The 17,164-nt window shown below is 49.7% G+C and overlaps 1 protein-coding gene across 1 annotated transcript in view; it reads left to right on the forward strand.

Moving 5' to 3' along the window:
- Positions 1 to 5,815: 5,815 nt before the first annotated feature.
- FUBP3 (far upstream element binding protein 3) overlaps positions 5,816 to 17,164 on the forward strand; it is a gene marked incomplete at its 5' end in the record, with an annotated part of 33,823 nt that continues 22,474 nt past the window's right edge. The window contains 2 exons of the mRNA XM_082009165.1: positions 5,816 to 5,902; positions 12,776 to 12,881. Coding sequence (XP_081865291.1) covers positions 5,816 to 5,902; positions 12,776 to 12,881 — 193 coding nt within the window. The remainder of the gene's footprint in view (positions 5,903 to 12,775; positions 12,882 to 17,164) is intronic.

A 17,164-nucleotide genomic window follows, 5' to 3' on the forward strand; every position in this document is an offset into this window, starting at 1 on the left:
GCAGTGGGATGGACGAGCAGATGGACCCTGCAGAGCTGCCTGGAGCTCTCTGTCCTACTCCTGCAGGCACGAGAGCAGGCAGGAAAGCAGGCAGGAGTGCTGCTGGCAGGGTGGGAGCTCAGGTGGAGAGAGGAGGGTGCTGGGACCCCACCGGGCTGGTGACTTTTTGCTTGGTACCAGTGATCCCAGTGTGATGGCTGTGGGTGCTGAAGGCTGAGAAGATGCCGATGGGAGAGAGCTCCCTTGCAGCTTGGAAGGATGCTGGTGGGGTTTACGGGGGGGATGGAGACCCAGACGTGTGTTGGAGGGCAGATAGGGTCAAGTGAGAGATGCTCTATGCTGGGAAGGAGGCAAGAGGGGCTTGAACCTTTGCCTGATGGAGAAGCATCCAAAAATGCCTCCCTCGGGATCCTCTGGGCCCACCCTGGTTGTGGGATGGGGGAGGAGAGACCAGCAAGTGGTTAATCTCTCCCTTTGCATTCCAGGGGCGAAAGCATCCCCCTGCCCAGCCCTCTGCCGCAGAGGGTCCCCGCAGCACACCCGGCCTTCCCCGACTCAGGGACCAGTGTGTGGGTGAAGTAGCTGCATTTCTTTTTCCGCAGGAAAACTCCAGCAGCTTTTTCCTGCTGCCACCCCCGGCGTCCTGGGGAGCAGGTCCGGAGCTGTGTGTAGTCGAGGCAGCCTGGTCTTAGGGGGGAACTGTCACACCTTTTAGCTTAAAACTGGCTAATCTTACCCCGGTTGGGGCTAATTTGAGGCAGGCAGGGAGGTTCAGTGCCAGAGCCGGCAGCCAGCGGCAGCGGGGGCTCGGGGCAGGCGCTGTGCTGGGCAGGCAGCCCAGAGCCCTCCCGACGGGCGCTGTGTGGCAGAGCACACCTGCCTGCGCTCACCTGCCCGCACTCACCTGCCTGCTTAAATGTCACACGGGCAGAGCGGCACGGGGAACGCGGCCGGAGTGGGGTCCGGCTTTCTGCTTTCCCCGCAGGGAGCCGCGCTGCCGCCGGCTCCGGCGCGGGTCGGTGACCAGGCTGAGCCTCTGCCGCGCCGCCCCGGCCAGCAGCAGCCAAGTGATGCGGAGGGAGACGCAGGCAGCTGCCTCCTCCTCCCAGCGCCTCGCTTTGCTGCCAGACCCCGCACACCGTGACGTGTCGATGGGGGACCCCGGGGGCAGGTCGGACCCCGCGTTGGCCACACACCTGGCCACGAGCGGGTGCCGGGGGAAGAAGGGGTTAAGCTGAGCCAGTGCCGGCAGAAATCAGAGGATTACAGGTTTGTTGCCGGACTGTCCCATCTGTCACCAGCACAAAGACGAGCCCTGTCTCGGGCTGGGCTGTCAGCAAAGAGCCCACCACTACATTAGGACTCCATTAGGGGAGACTGGCGGTGGGAAATGGCAGCTGTCAGGGAACTATCATTTCTCCTGTAATTCCTCCCGCTCGCTTCTCAACTGCACTTAAATAGCAGGTCTACCCACTGGGCCAATTTTGCATTTTCTTCCTCCCGCTGTTCCCCTTCTTTCTTTAAAGCCGCAGCTCCCTGGGCCCCTTCCCGGCAGCCTGCGGCGGCCAGCGCCAGCGCTGCCCACGGTACCTCCGCGAGGGGAAGGGCTCATGAGCGTCGGCAGCACCCTGACTGCCGGGGCGGCTGTGGAGGTCCGGCGACACCAGCCCTGTCTGCAACGGCACCGGTGGGCTCAGCGATGGGTCTCGCTGACTCCTGACTTTGGCATAGCGAGGAGGGGAGGTGAGTTACGACCTCCAAGGACGGGCAGTGCCCTTCCCATCTCCCATCGTCTGGGACTCTCTGTGAGCTGGTGAACGTTTCCCGGTCTGTGCTGCCCTTGCCCCAAAGCCCAGCTGCCTGTGCGGGGCTGGCATCGCTCCGCAAAGGGGGACGGGGTGGGCAGGACAGCAGCCAGCAAGCGGGGCTGGGGACTGTGTCTGGTGACGCTGGGCTGGGCTGGAGCAAGGTTTTTTGCCTCCAGCCACCAAATCTGCCCAGCCTTTCAGCGTGTCCTGCGTTACACTCCCTGCTGGAATGCTCCCCAGCACCAGGCAGTCTCGGGATCCATCTCGCCATGGCATGTCTGACCTAGGGATAAAACCACGGACAACCAGGTTTCCTGATGGGGCAACATCACCTGGAAACCCTCAGGACCCACAGAGAGCATCCGCTCCAGCAGGAGCCTTGGAGAAACATCTCAGCTTGGTGGGGACCCCTCTCCAATCCCCACAGAGCCACGTGTTCGCCGGGGGTCTTCATGCTCAAACCTCTCCCGGGAGCCCCCAGGGCTGCCCACACCCTGCCCTGCCCTCACCGCGTCTCCTGCCGGACCCGGCGCTGCCGCCGCACCGGCGCTCCCTGCGGAGCCTCCTTTTCCAGCAGGGGATCAAAACAAACACTTCTGCGGGGAAGTGCGTTGCAGTGGTGATCGAAATAAATAACTAATTTCTCCCTACATGATCTCAAGGAGCTGGAGAGGTGTGAATAGCAGGGCCCGGTGTCGGGCTGACTGGACTCCCCGGTGCGGTAATTCAGAGGATGACAAACATAAGCCAAAGAAAAATGGTGAAAAATGGGCACTTCCCGCAGCCCTGAGCAAAGGAGCTATTGCAGGGTTTGGAAATAACGAAGGCAAAAAGAGGGAGAGGGGGGAATTTTCTCATTGAGACCAAGTGAAGTGCCAAACAAGCTGCTATTATGGTGGCTTTGAGAGGCAGAGGGAGGGGGTGATGGGAAGGAGAGCAGGGGGAAGGAGAGGAGGGAGCTGGGGGAGAAGAGAGGGAGCGAGGGCTGGAGGAAGGGAGAAGGGTGGAGGTCGTGGGGACAAGGGGGACGCGAGGAGCCGAAGGTGCGAGGTGATGCGGGGGAGATGGAGAGAGGACAGAGTTGTGTGATGGTGGCAGGGCCACCCCACCCCAGCGCCCCGTCCCTCGCCCCGGGTCACCCGCGCCTCCTCATCCACCCCCCGTCCTGGTTCCCGGCCACCTTCCACCCCCCACCCCCCCGCCTCCAAAAGGGGGAAAAGAAAATGGATGGAAAGAAGGAAAACAAAATATCTACAGTTGTCGAGACAAGGGGAGAAAAACAGGCAAACATCCATAATTTTCTCTGTGGGGCTTTGCAGTAATTGAGCCATTTGGATAAAAATAAAGGCAGCAGGCCCTTTAGGTGAGACGAGCTTTTGCAATCCAAGAAGCCTGAATTATGCGTCTTGTATCACTTGAAACCCCCCACCCCATCACCCCCCTCCGCCTCCCCCATGCGACACCAAACCACTTTCCCTTTTCTTCTTCTTCTCCTTTTTTTTTTTTTATATTTCTCCTCCTTTTTTAAGTACCCTGTCAAACAGCGTCCGACAAGAGGAGAATTTCAGCTGTCACAACTAATTTCAGCGCGTGTGTGTGTGAAGGTGTGTGCGTCTCGGGTGGGGGGAGGCGAGTGATGGAGGTGTTGAATCACTCCTTTCTTTTTCCCCCGTTTTTTTTTTTTCCCCTCAAAAGGAAGATTTACATCAGAAATTTGTTTCTGGAAGTGTTTAAGGCCTGTAATTTCCTTCTTTTCCATTGCTGCCTGGTGTCTTCTTCTCGCCGGGCTCCCTCCCAACCGTCCGTGCCCATCCAGCGCCGGGGCTCCCCGTCATCCTCCTGGCAGCCTGGTCCCTCAGCCCCGGTCTTGCCCAGCGCCAGGGAGGCTCCTCCATCTCTTGCCGGGGCTGGAGACTGCCAAAACTCTGCTCTGACAGCCCCGAGCACCGCGCTGGGTCTGGCAGCAGAGGCTGCGGCTTCTCTCTGCTGGCATCCCAGTGCCGGGGACCTAAATTTCAGATTTGGTCACCTTTTTTTGCAGCCACTTTGAGGTTGGCGTTAGCTGGAGGGTCACAGGGTGAATCCTGCTCCATCCCTGAGAGCTGAGTGGGGCTGTCGGGGGGATCCCCCCACCCAGGACCTGCCCGGGGAAAGGGGCAGCTGGTGCTGAGCCTGTTGGGTCTTCTCAGCGAAAAAGCCCCCGAATCCAGCAAAGTCTCTGGGCTGTTTGCAAGAGAGGAAGAAGCAAAGCCCTGGGCGCGCTCTGGCACGGCTGGAGAAGTTGCCTCCACCACGGTCGGAAGATGATGGGGTGGCTGTGGTGACACGGATCATCTTCAAATCCTTCCCCCGGGGGCTGTTTTTTTTTTTTTCTCCTAAAATAAATGGGCATTTTGCTTAAGAAAATGATCTGGACTTCTGAAAGGAGGAAAGGTTGGTCATCAGCCAGCCCGCTGGTGTAACGTGGGTGACCGGCAGCAGGCTGTGCATCCCAGTGAAGAAGCGTGTTCCCTGCTCTTGGAAAGCCACCAGATCGTTTTGTCGGCCTCAGAAATTCCCACCTACTCATGTAGGCGCAAATGAGATGCATAAAACTGGAAAGAGCAAGAAGCAGCTGAGAAGGAACACAACTCAACTTGGGTCATAGCTTGAATTTTGAATTTAATACTTAGCGGCTTTGGGAAATGGGGTCTGGGATCAGTGAAACTTGGATTATTCCAGGCTCAGTGCACAAACCCAGCCATGCCAGGAGCTGGCTGCAGGCTGCAGTTTGGGAGGTAACAGCTCTCACCCATTCATGCAGCTGCATTTTGGGGGTGCGGTGTTAGGTCAAGGCCCCCCATGCTGCCAGGCTGGGGGGGGATGTCACCAGGGGGTCAGGGGCTCCCACCATTGACCCCCTCCTTTTTGCTCTGGTGAACCAGCTGGCAGAGCTGACGCCCGCCGTGCCTTGTCTCCCCGCCGCGCCGTCTCACCATCCCGCAGCAAGGCCTTGCTCGCGTACCCTGGGGGATACGTGAGCCTCACAGCAGGCGTGCACCCCCGCCTGAGAGGGTCTGTGCCCGGGCAGCGGGTTGGGTGGCAGCCCTCGCGGGACACCCCCAAAAAAGCACCGCCATCACCCCCGGGCCTGAAGGGCTGGGCAGGGGCCGTGCAGCAGCGCCCTGCTCAAGGAATAAGCTTTGCATCTTCTTTGCATTAATCTTTGACTAACTGGTCCTTGCATCACCCCGGAGTCGCCTGCTGCTCCGCTGCGGCGGCAGCGCTGGGCTGAGGGCTGAACCGGGCCCCGGGGCTGCGGCCCGGAGGACGGGGGTGCCCAGGCACCCGCCAGAGCGCCGGATCTCAGCGGAGCCGCGCTCCGAGGAGCCGGGCAGAGCTCTCCGGAGCGCACCGGCACCCCGCGCCCGGGAGCTTCGTGCAACGTGTCACCGCCACCATGGCGGCGTCCGGCCGGCGGCAGCGTGGTCAGAAACACGGCCCTCAAATACGAAAACAGGCGGGAAACGGGTGCTGCGGGGCGATGCGTTTCCACGGGGGGAGTTAAACGGTGGCTGCTGGCGGGACACCACAGCAGGGACGGAGGGGCTGGCAGCGGCTGGTGCAGGCAGGGACTGGATGGCACGGTCTGGCAGGGGCTGGCGCGGCGGTCACCGGTGGCTCGTGGCACTCGCCCCCCCCGGGCGCCCTGCGGGCGGGGGGGGGTCCCGGGTGGCCCCCACGCCCCCGCCGCCCTTTCACCCGTGGGCGCCCGGCCGCGGGTGGGGGGGGTCCCGTGGGGCGGGGCAGGGGCTCGCCCCGCCCGACAGCGGCGCTCCCCCCCCGTCCAGTACGCGAGCGACCGTGACGCGCGGCGCGAGCCCCCCCCCGGCCCCGCCCCGGCGCGGCGCCCCCGCCCCCCTCGGCCCACTTCCGGCGGAAGCGGGGGGCTCTTTCCCTTTCCGGGTGCGGGTCCCCGGGCGGAGCGGCGGGACGGCGCGGCGGCGGGCGGGCGCGGGGCGCGTGTCATGGCGGAGCTGGCGCAGGGGCAGAGCGCAGCGCCCGTGGGGATCAAGCCCGAGGGGTTCGTCGACGCTCTGCACCGGGTCCGGCAGGTAGGCGCCGGCTGGCGGGCCGGGGGCGGGAGGAGGCCGCGGGGCGTCGCTAGGCCGCGGGGCCGAGGCGGGGCGCGAAGCCGCCGGGAGGGTAGGGCCGCGGCCCCGCTGCCCCTCTCCCGGGAGGCCGGAGCCGGCGGCCCTTCTCGAGAGCGCTGGCGCTGTCCCCTGCCGGGGTGGGACGCACGGGAGGCGGTGGCGGGGCTGCGGGGAGAGGGGCAGGCCGGGGGGTGGCGGCGGGGCTCTCTGACAGTCCCCGCCGGCGCGGGTCGCGGCCGGGGCTTGTGACACGGCAGAAACGCTGCTCTGAGGGGAAGGAGGCGGTCTGCAGCCTGCGGGAGCTCTCGTCGGGAAGCTGTCGTCTTGCACTTTGCAGTGGGTGGGTGTGAGCCTAACGTGAGTTAGTTTTTCAAACGAGTTCTTAATTGTGCGTGAGGCTAATCAATAGAAACCCTGGTAGAGGGGGAGCTTTGCATTCCCTCTTGGGAGGGAGGGAGAGAGGCAGGGAGTGGAGTGCTCCCCAAAGGAATCGCTGAGTTTACATGGTGCTAAAATGGAAACTTTCAGTGAAAGTGCCCAGACCTGCAGAAATCAACACTCTTGTCTTCAGTACAGAATGTTCCAAATATTTGTTTGCTTCTCAGTTTGTGGAAAGTGGCTCCCGAAACAAGTAGCTGCTGCTAACAATGCAGATTTTGTGATTGTTCATTGCATCTCTTCTCCCATGTCTGTCACAGGTGTCTATTCCATCTCTGAACAGGTTGCACTTTATTCGTGCTTAGAAACTGCACCTTAAGAAGGTGTAATACAGCTGAATACCAGGACCACAGCCCAGCTGGTGCCTAAAGACCCCGACTTTATTCTTTTCGATGTTACAGGCCAGGTGGGAGAAATCTCCTATTGCCCAGACTCGCTTTTCTCATTTCACTGAGAAACTTTTGAAGAAACTAAGCTGGACCCTAAGACCTTTCAAGCGATCGCTCTAATGGAACTTAAGTGGCTTACTGTCACTCACGGGTGACTTGTGAATCCGTATGGCAGCAAATCCGCCTTCTGCGTGGTCTTCAGCGACCCGTCCAGAGGCGTTCGCTGTTCAAGATGAACGCCCTGCACCTTCCCAGAGGAGATGATGAGCTAGTCAGCTCTTCGGTCGTTGATTTCTTTTTCAGCATAAGTATTGCAGTAGGCAGGTTGCGTGTTAGCCACCTCTCGGATGAAGCCACGCGTCACTTTTTTTGGTGGCTAAGAAAGTGCTGTGGCCTCGATGGCATGTGGTGTCTGAAAACTTTGCTGTTAGCCCAGAATTATCTACTTGATGCAGTTAAATTAGAGGTATTGCAGCTGTGTTTGTCTTGACCTGGTCGTCTGTTACCGAAGGTGTCTCATTGCAAAAACAACTCATTGAATATCTGATAATATTACTGCCTGCTAGCTGTTGAATAATCTTTGAATAGCCTGTTTATGTAGAAGAAAATAATTATTTGCTGGTCAGTTGCAGCTTGTTGAAACTATCTTGGGTGTATGTTGAAGGTACCCCAGTATGTACCGCTCATCTGATCAGTAACGGGTTAAATGGGAAAGTGGGTTGCCTCGGACAGTACTAGGCTACCAGCACTAACTGAAAATAGGTTTGAATCGGTGTTGCGTGGTTGCTGTCATCATGTTTGCAGGGTGAATCTGCGAGGCCCCCTAACCCACACGTTGAAGAGATGGAACATTGAATAATTCTGCAACCTAGCTATATTCACGTACTCAGATTTTGCTCTTAAGTTCATTATACCTGAAAGAATATACTGGCTTTCTGTGAGCCTACAGCTTAAGTCAGTCTGAGCTGGAAGATTTCAAAATCTCCCAAGCTGCCAACTCCAGGTCAGGCGCTGCAGCGTAGCAACCTTCCTGCTATCTTTCACGCTGGAAACAAGTGTGTTGAGAAATGTGCACTCTGCACGTGTTCGTGGGAGCACAGTGGCCTACATTTTTGTGCACTGACTTGTAAGCTGCCTGTTGAATGTGATTTTATTTTTTTTATTAGTATTTGTGGGATGAAAAGAATTGTTGGCAAGTGCTAAAATATTTCCCACCCTGCAAAAGCACTTGATTTAATCTAGTTCCGTAGAGGCTTTGTAAGGGAGTAGGTAGTCTTCTCCTGCACAGAACAGCAGGATTGTCAAGTCATTAGTGACTTGTTACCAAATGTGAATGAAGATGGTCTTAATTGCTCAATGGACAGATATTTACCTCACCACTCAAGCAATCTGTGATGGAACTTCCTGGCTGAGAATCAGGTGGGATGTAAAGGCAGTTACACCTAACACTTCTCTGGTGATGGTGGCAAAGCTTTCACCAAGTGTGTCAAATGTTGTATTTGCCTGAACTATACTGATCTGGTATGTAGATGTCAGCTTTTGTACTGTTTCTGGCCTATGCTGTAGCCATTTCTGAGTGTTACTTTTGCTTTAAGGGGATGAGGGAGCAGAGGAAAAAAATTCAGTCGTAGTTCTTGCGTTGTGGGTTGGTGTGGCATCCCTGGCTTGACATTTGAACTTTCAAAGTTTAATCTTACACTTAAGACTAGTACTCAAATTTACTAAATTCAATTGTCATGAGAGCCATAGCACTAAAATTGGGCTGTGGAATACAGTGCTTAGTTATTAGTAACTAAATAATTCAGGACAGGGAAGACTTTCCTGGTCAATCACAGTAACTGCATTCCTGAAAGTCACTGGAATGTGAGATGACATAAGAGTAAGAAATCTGGAATACCTTTGAAAGAAATTACTTGTACATTGGTTTCAGTGTTTGTGCTGGACTCTGCTTGGGTTTTTTTGTGGACTCTTAAATATCTGAGATGTATCAAAAATCACTTTTTCAAGTGAATGCTGGGTCTTTGAGATGGTCTGTCCTGCATCTTCTGCACCATGCCTCAAGTGAGTGGATTAGCCTATGGGTCATAGGTGGTGACTGACCTGTCCATTGAAGTGGCTGCTCCTAGGCAGATTGGCTTTTCTTCTGTGGCATTTTAGGTGGGGGGAGGGAAAGGGGATGTTTGCTCCCCTTTTGAGTAATGGGATCAGAAAATAAGCAGAGCTGCCTGTACTTTGGACAAAAATGGATTTCTATCAGGCTGTCCTTGAGTCTTGTTCTTATTGACAAAACAGCATCTTGCTTGGTTCTTACCCTGTCCTGTTCTCCTTGGCAGTCTCGTTTTCAGTCCAACACGTGTTTGCAGCACTTAACTGGTTTCCTCTTCGTACATGTGCTATTCTTCTTGTAACCTGCCATACATACTATCTGAATCCAAACGTCTGGAAATGCTACGAAGAGGAAAGCCTGTGTGTCATCTTAGGTAGCTTGAAAGCGGATGAATATCCTGAGACTTGCTGAGAGTCAACAGGCTGTATATTTATCCCTTTCTATTATCAGGCTCTAACTGCTAATTTCTGTGAGGATGGAGGTGTCTTAAGACTTAAGTTTCTTTATCCCCTTGCAGAGTACTTTTTAAGATCATAGTCAGATAGATTTTAGGGCTTTGCAATTATTCTAGTATTTAGGAAAATCACCTGTGGCATGAAACTTAAATGGTTGTGGATGGTTTCGCTGCTTCCCACAGAGTTGTGGAAATGTCTGTCACACAAACTCGAGTATTCTGCATGACGAATGGGAAGAGCAGCAGGAGCAGGAGAATTGTCTGAAGGGTCAGATGACAGCGCTTTATTATTTTATATCCTGCGAATATCTAGAACTGGTTATTTTATCAATTGCTGTTCTTTTGCAGGACAGCATGGAGAGATTCTTGCCGAAAGCTAGGCCCTTTCTCTTGAAAGCTGAATTCTGCAGATACTGGTGTTTGAGTCCTGCTTGTGCCTAGCAAAGAAGCTTCATATTGAAGTGTTTTGGTATTACACCAGTTTTAAAGGGTGTTAAAGGTATAGGGAGGCGGAAGTTCAAGGTATAGGGAAACATGTATTCCTCACACAACTTTCTGGGTTATTTTGTTTGTTTTTCTTGGCTTTACCTTTGCCATTTGTAGCTCAGGTTTGTGCTGTGTCCTTTAAAGTGTTTGTTGGAGAGTTTTATTTTGGGGAAATTCGGTGCAGAAACAGTTCTGTGGTAGTGATGCTTTTTTCCAGCGTATTTCAGAGCTTTTTAAAATAAATGTGTTGGGTTTAGGGGCAAAAAAAAAAGGAAGAAAAATGAAGACTGACATACAGCGGGACAAAAGCAGTGGCAAGCAGTACATTACTCAAGGTCATTTAGTCAGATAAGGGCTAGGTCTGCTTACTTTTGCTGTGTTCTAACTTTTGTGCTTATCTCTCTGCTGAACTATAGTAAAAACTGAGGTTCCTGTTTTAAGTTGAACATAAGAAGTTAAAACACATTTTAACTGCTACATCTACTTAAAAAGCTCGACTCTTAATTCTGTAGGGTATCTTTTTCCTGCTGTAGTGAGGTGGCATTGTTGTCGGCCTGTAGTTTGGTGGCAGCAGGAGGCTTTAGAGATAAAGGTGCAAGTTTAAATAAAAGAGGGGAAAAAAATTTAAAATATCCCAAAAGCTGATAATGTAAAAATTGCTTTGACTCTCCTATTTTGCCCTTTACTTGGAGGGTTCTGTGCTAGGGCAGTAATGGTGTGCTAAGCACGAGTAGGGGTTTGCAAAGCTCTCCCGCTCTGGGAGCAGAGAGCCTTAGTACCGGTGATCCATTCGTGCACACCTTTGTGCTTCATGCTAGCTTCCTTTTGTAGGCCAGCTTCTGCGACCCACAAACTAGTTTTTATTTTCCCTTGAGTGTGTGGCGTGTGATACCAGCTAGCAGTTTCCACAACTTCCAAATTTTTTTCAGGTAAATAACTGCTAACAGAAAGAGAGTTCATGAAAGGCATGTTAAAATCAAATGTTCCAAAGCATGCCAGGGTATGTTATGCTGGACACTGTTCCTTCTGGCACACATTGTAAGTTATTATGTGAAAGCTAATAATATAGCTTGTTATTAGATAGTAGATTGTTGTAAAATATATCTTATTTTTCAGCACTGAAGTAGTCAGGAAACATCAATGTTCTTTGCACCTTCATTAAAATCCTCTGCATCCCAAATGTAAGGGAAAAGCATGTGGACATAGGGCTGGAACCATGGATGCAGTACAGCGTTCAACAAAAAAGCAAGGCATCACCTGGTACTCCCTAGTATGGAGTGGACAAGGGGTAGTCGGAGTTAATGCTTTCAGAATCAGATTTCTGTGGGCTTATTAGTTTTTGGAGATGTTGATATATAAGGTGCTCGTCATCAAAGCTTCTCTACATGATTACCGTGCTGGTCTGGCAGGAAGATTATATTCTCTAGCTCCTGGCATTTCTGACACAACAAAGTTGTTGACTTTCTGAAAGAGCACAGGACAGAATGGACTATGAGAAGAAAATGGTCAAAACTTGGAGCCCTTTCATGCAAGGCATTGAAGAGAATGTTTTCTATTCTCTTTCTAAAAGCAGTGCCCTCAATCTTTCAAGATTATTTCAAATAGCTTTTTTTCAGTACCCTGTAGTTCTGAATCTTGGACAGTTTTTTATTACACTGCAGCAGCCCATAGTGTCAACGAGAGTTACTGTAGATGCCTTTCTGTAAAATTCAAATTTTAGAAACACCTTTAGTTATATTTTTCATTTGCCCTTGTCTTCATTTGAAACATATTTGTGTAAAATGCTATTTCATCTGTTCCTATTGCTTATTCTCTGGTGAAATCCTGGTTATAATAGAGTGAGATCAGACTCCTAGTAAAGATCCTTGTCAGTGATTTTCTTTTTGCTGGAAAAGGAAGCAAACGCTGTAGAATACGCTGTGCTTTATATTTGTTCTGTAACTACTTTGTTCCGCACTTGCTTATTCTAACAAAGTACTTTGTGTGGGCAAGGGCTGCTGTGAGACTGCAGTTGGCCTCTCCCTGGCGCGTGTGCTCACTCGGGTGCAGCACCAGAGTGATGCCCCTGTATGTTTCTAGAGTGAGCTTACATCAGTTAGCGTGGAGAGCAGGTGAAGGAGCTCGCTCCTGTCAGCATCCATCTGTATAGCTGTCCCCCAAATGTCATTAGAGAGGAGCTTAACTTTTTGCTTTTATTAAGTGGTGGTTAGGTGTCTCTCTCGCCTAGTTTATTTGCTTACCTTAGTCCCCTTACTGTGATACCTGACTGTCTCCTCTCCCCTGTAAATATCCTCCTTGCGTCCTGGCTTGGCGGGAATGGCTGTTACCCCTCTGTAAGGGATGGAAGCAGCGTTAGTCATGTTCGTGCTATACTGACCACTGCAGGAAACTGAAACTATTCTGGTTTACCCACGGGCTTATTCTTCATATGGTAAACGCAGGGTGATTCAGTCTCTTTGAGAAGGAGTTCCCAAGCCTGTCCTTGTGCTGTGTGTTTTCACGTTCTCTTCCCTCCACTCCCCACACTGATGTGCATTTCTATGTATCTGGTTATGCACAGACACAGAAGGAAGCATTTGTTCTCCTACACAGATGTGGTGGTGGCAGTTTCTCCAGGACAAAGTTGGTGAGCTAGTTTGAACTCTGAGATTTAGCTTGTCAGCTCTCCATTGAGTGAACAAACCTGAATATAATGTTCCAGGGAGTAAATACCTACCTATGGTCAGGAAGAGGAACTGGGTGAATGCAATCTTAATTAAACAAATATTAAAAGCAAGCAGAATAATAGTTTACTTTACAAATGAAGCACTACTGTCTTGGAATTGTTATAAAGGCACCTATATAGTAAATAGTTGAGAGAAGATTGTACTGGGGTAAATTCCTTATTGGAAGACCGAGTGTTTAGCTGTGGTGGCTCAAACTTCTGGTATGCTAATCATGCTTTTATCCTGTTTCTATAGATTGCTGCTAAAATTGGAGATATTCCTCACTTGAATAATTCTACAACACTTGTGGACCCGTCAGTCTACGGTTATGGAGTGCAGAAACGGCCCCTGGATGATGGAGGTAAGCTGGCTATGATTAGTTAATCTTGTGGATGCAGCTCCTGAAGCTCATCTATGGAGGCAGTTGTCTGCTTTAAGGGCAGAAATCAATGCACCTTTCTGTGTATAGAAATTTTGTGCAAGATTCCCTGTGCTGTTTAGTCTTAGATAGCACAGGGATCCTAGGCATTAGTATTATTAATGTGAAGCAATTCTTTCTTAGTTCATGAACTTTGGGAATTAGCAAACGGACTTGGTAATTTAAATCTTGCTCTATGGCAGTTGAGAGGAGGGTGGGAGGAGGATGTCCTTACTGGAACTGCACTGGAGCCCATGCATAGAAGAGTAAAGCCGCTCTCCCCTATGACCCTTATTTTCTGAGAGCAGGCAGTGTACAGGGACAGCATTACATGTGCTCCTTTCTGTGTGTAGCAGTGGTCACAGCGCAGTAGTTGAGTTGCTGTCAAGAGTTCTTACTGCTTTGTGCACAAATTTTAAGGTAGAAAATGTATTGATGTAAGCTGATGCAAGTTGGAAGGAAACTTAAAAATGTTAGAACAGGTGTTTGCTTTTTTACAAATCTAATGATGTGTACTGTTAGAAGAAGTGTTTAAACTGTATTATCTGCTGCTCTGTAGGTGCAAAGAGCTCACCTTTTCCTGTGCTTGGTTATAAAAAAAACGATGGGGCTATGTCTCCTTTTCCTATTTCCTCTAGTATTTTTACTGACACAGATAGCCTTGCAGGGCGATTCTCTCCCCCACAGATATGTTCAGGGGTACTGCAGAGATAAGCAAAGCTGCTGCCTAGCACTTCATTTAGAAAATATTTTTTTCTGTCTGATACAGTATTTTCAGCCTTTGTATGTCTGCTTCTTATTCTGAAAAAAACATGTTGGGAGCATGGGGGCATTTCTTTAATGTGGAGCCTCTGGCTTGCTAACATTACTGTTTTCTGAACATATGCCACAGCCCGCTTTGTTATCAAGTGTTGGCTGTATTTGAGCAAGAGGTTGCTGCTCCTTGGGTTTAGTGTTTTAGGAAAGAATGGGTTTGCCTGGGTGAGCCCCTACACCTTGTATCTCAGGCTGGAGCATCACTATGTCTGTGAGAAGCCAGAGGCCTGGTTTTACTGGTTTGTGTTGGTTTCTGTATGGGAAGGTGTTTGCCTGTCAAGCAGGCTATTCAGCATTGAAGAATGCTGAACAACTTTGAGCTGTGTCTGAATAACTTAGATAAGTGGCTATATTTATAAAAGAATAAAAGTAGCCTTTTAGTGACTAGTCATTCATAACATTAGTCCTGCCTGTTTCTTTCATTGATTCATCAGACTGAACTGAGAAATCTGACCTCTTGACAAAATGTTTTTTTTATGAACTTTTAACATGTGAAATGGTCGTAGTGCTTAATGACAGTGCAAGTTAGACTTTGTACTTAAACTTTTACTGGTGAGCCCTATTACTTGCTGAACCTTGTTTGTGTTGACACAAACCGTGTCAATACCATTGCAGTGTGGGCTATAAATGTACATTACTGCTGGTTTCTTGTGTTGCGATAGATAACTCCATGGAGCAGGTATTGTTCCTGGGAGAGCCTTCCAGAGTGGCTATACTCCTGACTCTTGTATTGGCAGTTGTTAGGCTGATGTAAAGACTACAGGTGTTTGCTCAGCCTTTAGTTCAGCACTGGGCCTTGTCTGGAACTGGTTTTAACGTAGCTCCAATGCTATATTTGCCCGTGGGTCATTCATATACATCTGCAGGTTTTATAACTTTGTCCAACTCCCTTCCCAGAAATCTGATCTGTGATATCTTAGAGGAGAAGAGAAATGGTAGAAGTAATATTTTAAAGGGCTGGAATTTCACAAAGAAACAGGAATTGTCAGGGTAGGAGCAAGGGTTGTATCGCTGCTTTCAGCTTTGGTCATCTTGGGGTTTATTTCTAATGGTATTATTAAGTCCTGTACTGAAATAGAATTGTGTGATGAGTTCCCCACCTAACCACGTAAATGTCCTGCATCGCTCTTTGACTGCGTACCCAGAACTGCAGCCAGGAGCTCCTGAAGCTGCAGGTGTGTTTGTGGTATGATCCATACCTTAGTCATTCTTAGGCTACCTGCTCTGGCTGCCATGGCATTAAAAGTCTATAATGCAGGTTTAGCTTTAAGCATCTGGAAGATGGCCATTGCTTTTAATAGGACACTTAAAATTAGGAAAGCGCTTCCCATTTGGATGATCTTTTAGTTCTGTTAGCTGTGAACAAGGGGTGTTAGGATTGCGTGCCCACACTTTTCTCCATTTTCTGTGAACCACAGTTTAGAGACAGTGTTGTCAAGAGGCAATTTATATTGCTACACATGCTCTAGAAATTTTGCAGTGCGTGGGGGTTTGGATACATTCGGCTGCTTTGGCTAGCTTGGAAACAAGTCTGGTGGTAAATCTCTTGATTGTTTGTCTCTGTATACTGCATGTTCACAGCTGGGTGCAGTTCTCACTGCTTCCTTATCCCTGTGTAGCTGTTAGAAAATTACTTCTGTTCCTAATATTCCTGAAAAAAATGGGTCCAGAGGAAGTACTTAAGGTGATGGGAGAACTGTCTTTCAAGAAAATCTAATTCTGCCTGTCCATTTTTGTCAACAGCTGCTGGCGTGGCTGATTGATGTCAGCTTAGGAAGTGGTCTTAAGACAGGGTCGCAGTGCTCTGGTGAAAACCAGTTCAGTTGCGTTTAGAGCATTTCCAGGAAAAATAGATTTGTCACAGTATTGGAAACCAGAATGCATGAGTGCCTTTTGCACTTCTCTTAACATAACCTTCATCTAAAATGAAGAGCTGCTAGGGTTGGCCCTGGTGACCTGGCCTGTTGATATTACATGAAGTTTGAGAATGATTATTTCTTTTTTCCCTGGCTTCTTTATTTCCCCTTTCTAGAAACAACTTCAAAGTAATCCTGCAGATAGCTATAATGCAGGTAGGAGATCAGGCTTATTTGTACTGCTCGCAGTAAGTCATAGTCGGCATTTATATGGCCACTTGCGGCGGTTAATGTTTCTCAGCAAAGGTGAGCACTAGAGACGGGGTTAGTCTGAGCTGCAGAAAGAGATCTGGTAGCATCTTGCTTGTGGCTTGCTGCTGAGGATAGACCCCAGCTCTCCTGTTAATGGCCAACGGCTGCTTCTGGGCTCCATTCTAATTAATGGGTCTCTGTAATTACCAGCACCATTTAATAAGTTTATTTAATGCTAAATAATCCTTAAAGAAACAGCCTCCTTTTGTTCATAGGAAGCAGGGATCTAGTCTGCCGGAATGAGACAGATTGCCAGAATGTTAGCCTTTGTTTGCCTTATTTTGGACTGCTTTGAAGAAGTTTCCAGTCATATATGTTGGGCTAAGCAGCAGTGTTGCAGCTGAAGGCTGGGGCATCCTTTAGGTCTGTGGAATCAAAGATGAGAGACCTTGGAGAAGCCTCACACACCCTTCTCTCTACCCCCTGCTTTCCCCAAGCTTCTGTGGTGCATCCAGATATGAAGATGGCCCATTTCGGTGTAATAAAACTTGATTGTAGTAGAGCCAAGGGGCTCAAAACGCAACATCATCCTGTTGTATGGAATACTTTATTCTTTTGCTCCAACATTTTTTCAATGAAAATAGCGATGGGCAGAAGGAAATCCTATCCCTTTCTTACTGATGATGAAAGTTAGTAGTGATGCTCCTTGACACATCTGTAGCACCAGTAGGACCAGGGCAAAAATCCAGATCTCTCTGCAAAAGGTTTAATGCACTATGCAAAATGCCAGTGTTCTTCAAAATCTCAACTTTGCAGATCACCATTTTAAAAATAAGGCAGTTTAAGGGGGGAGTGGGGGAAAGCCTATAAAGATTTCCAGTGAAGGCAGACATGAAAATTATTAGGTTTTGACCATTAATTAAAGAAAAAACTAGCAATGTTTGATGATGAAGAATTAGGGTAACTAGTGTCTTCCTTGTAGCTTTCTAAAATTTATGATGATTCCATTTTTGTTGAAAAGTATGAAATGCAACTCTGTTCCACTGCTCTCTGGGAGATGCATTGCTTTGATTTTATTCTAGCCATGAACATATTCTTGATGAGATTGTATATTCCCATCATGCACATTAATTTAGTGGGAGGCACCGCTCTGTTTTATGGGGTGGAAAAGAAATCCGCATTTGTTTTGAGTGTCTGTTAGGTAGAATTCAGTTAAGGTGAAACCTAAAGCAGAGTGAAGTTATCAAGCAGCAGGTGCCATTAATAGGAAATTGTGCTGATGTTATTCAGTATTTTTCCTTA

Source organism: Phaethon aethereus (assembly GCF_964289735.1).
Source record: "Phaethon aethereus genome assembly, chromosome: 20".
NCBI lineage: Eukaryota > Metazoa > Chordata > Aves > Phaethontiformes > Phaethontidae > Phaethon > Phaethon aethereus.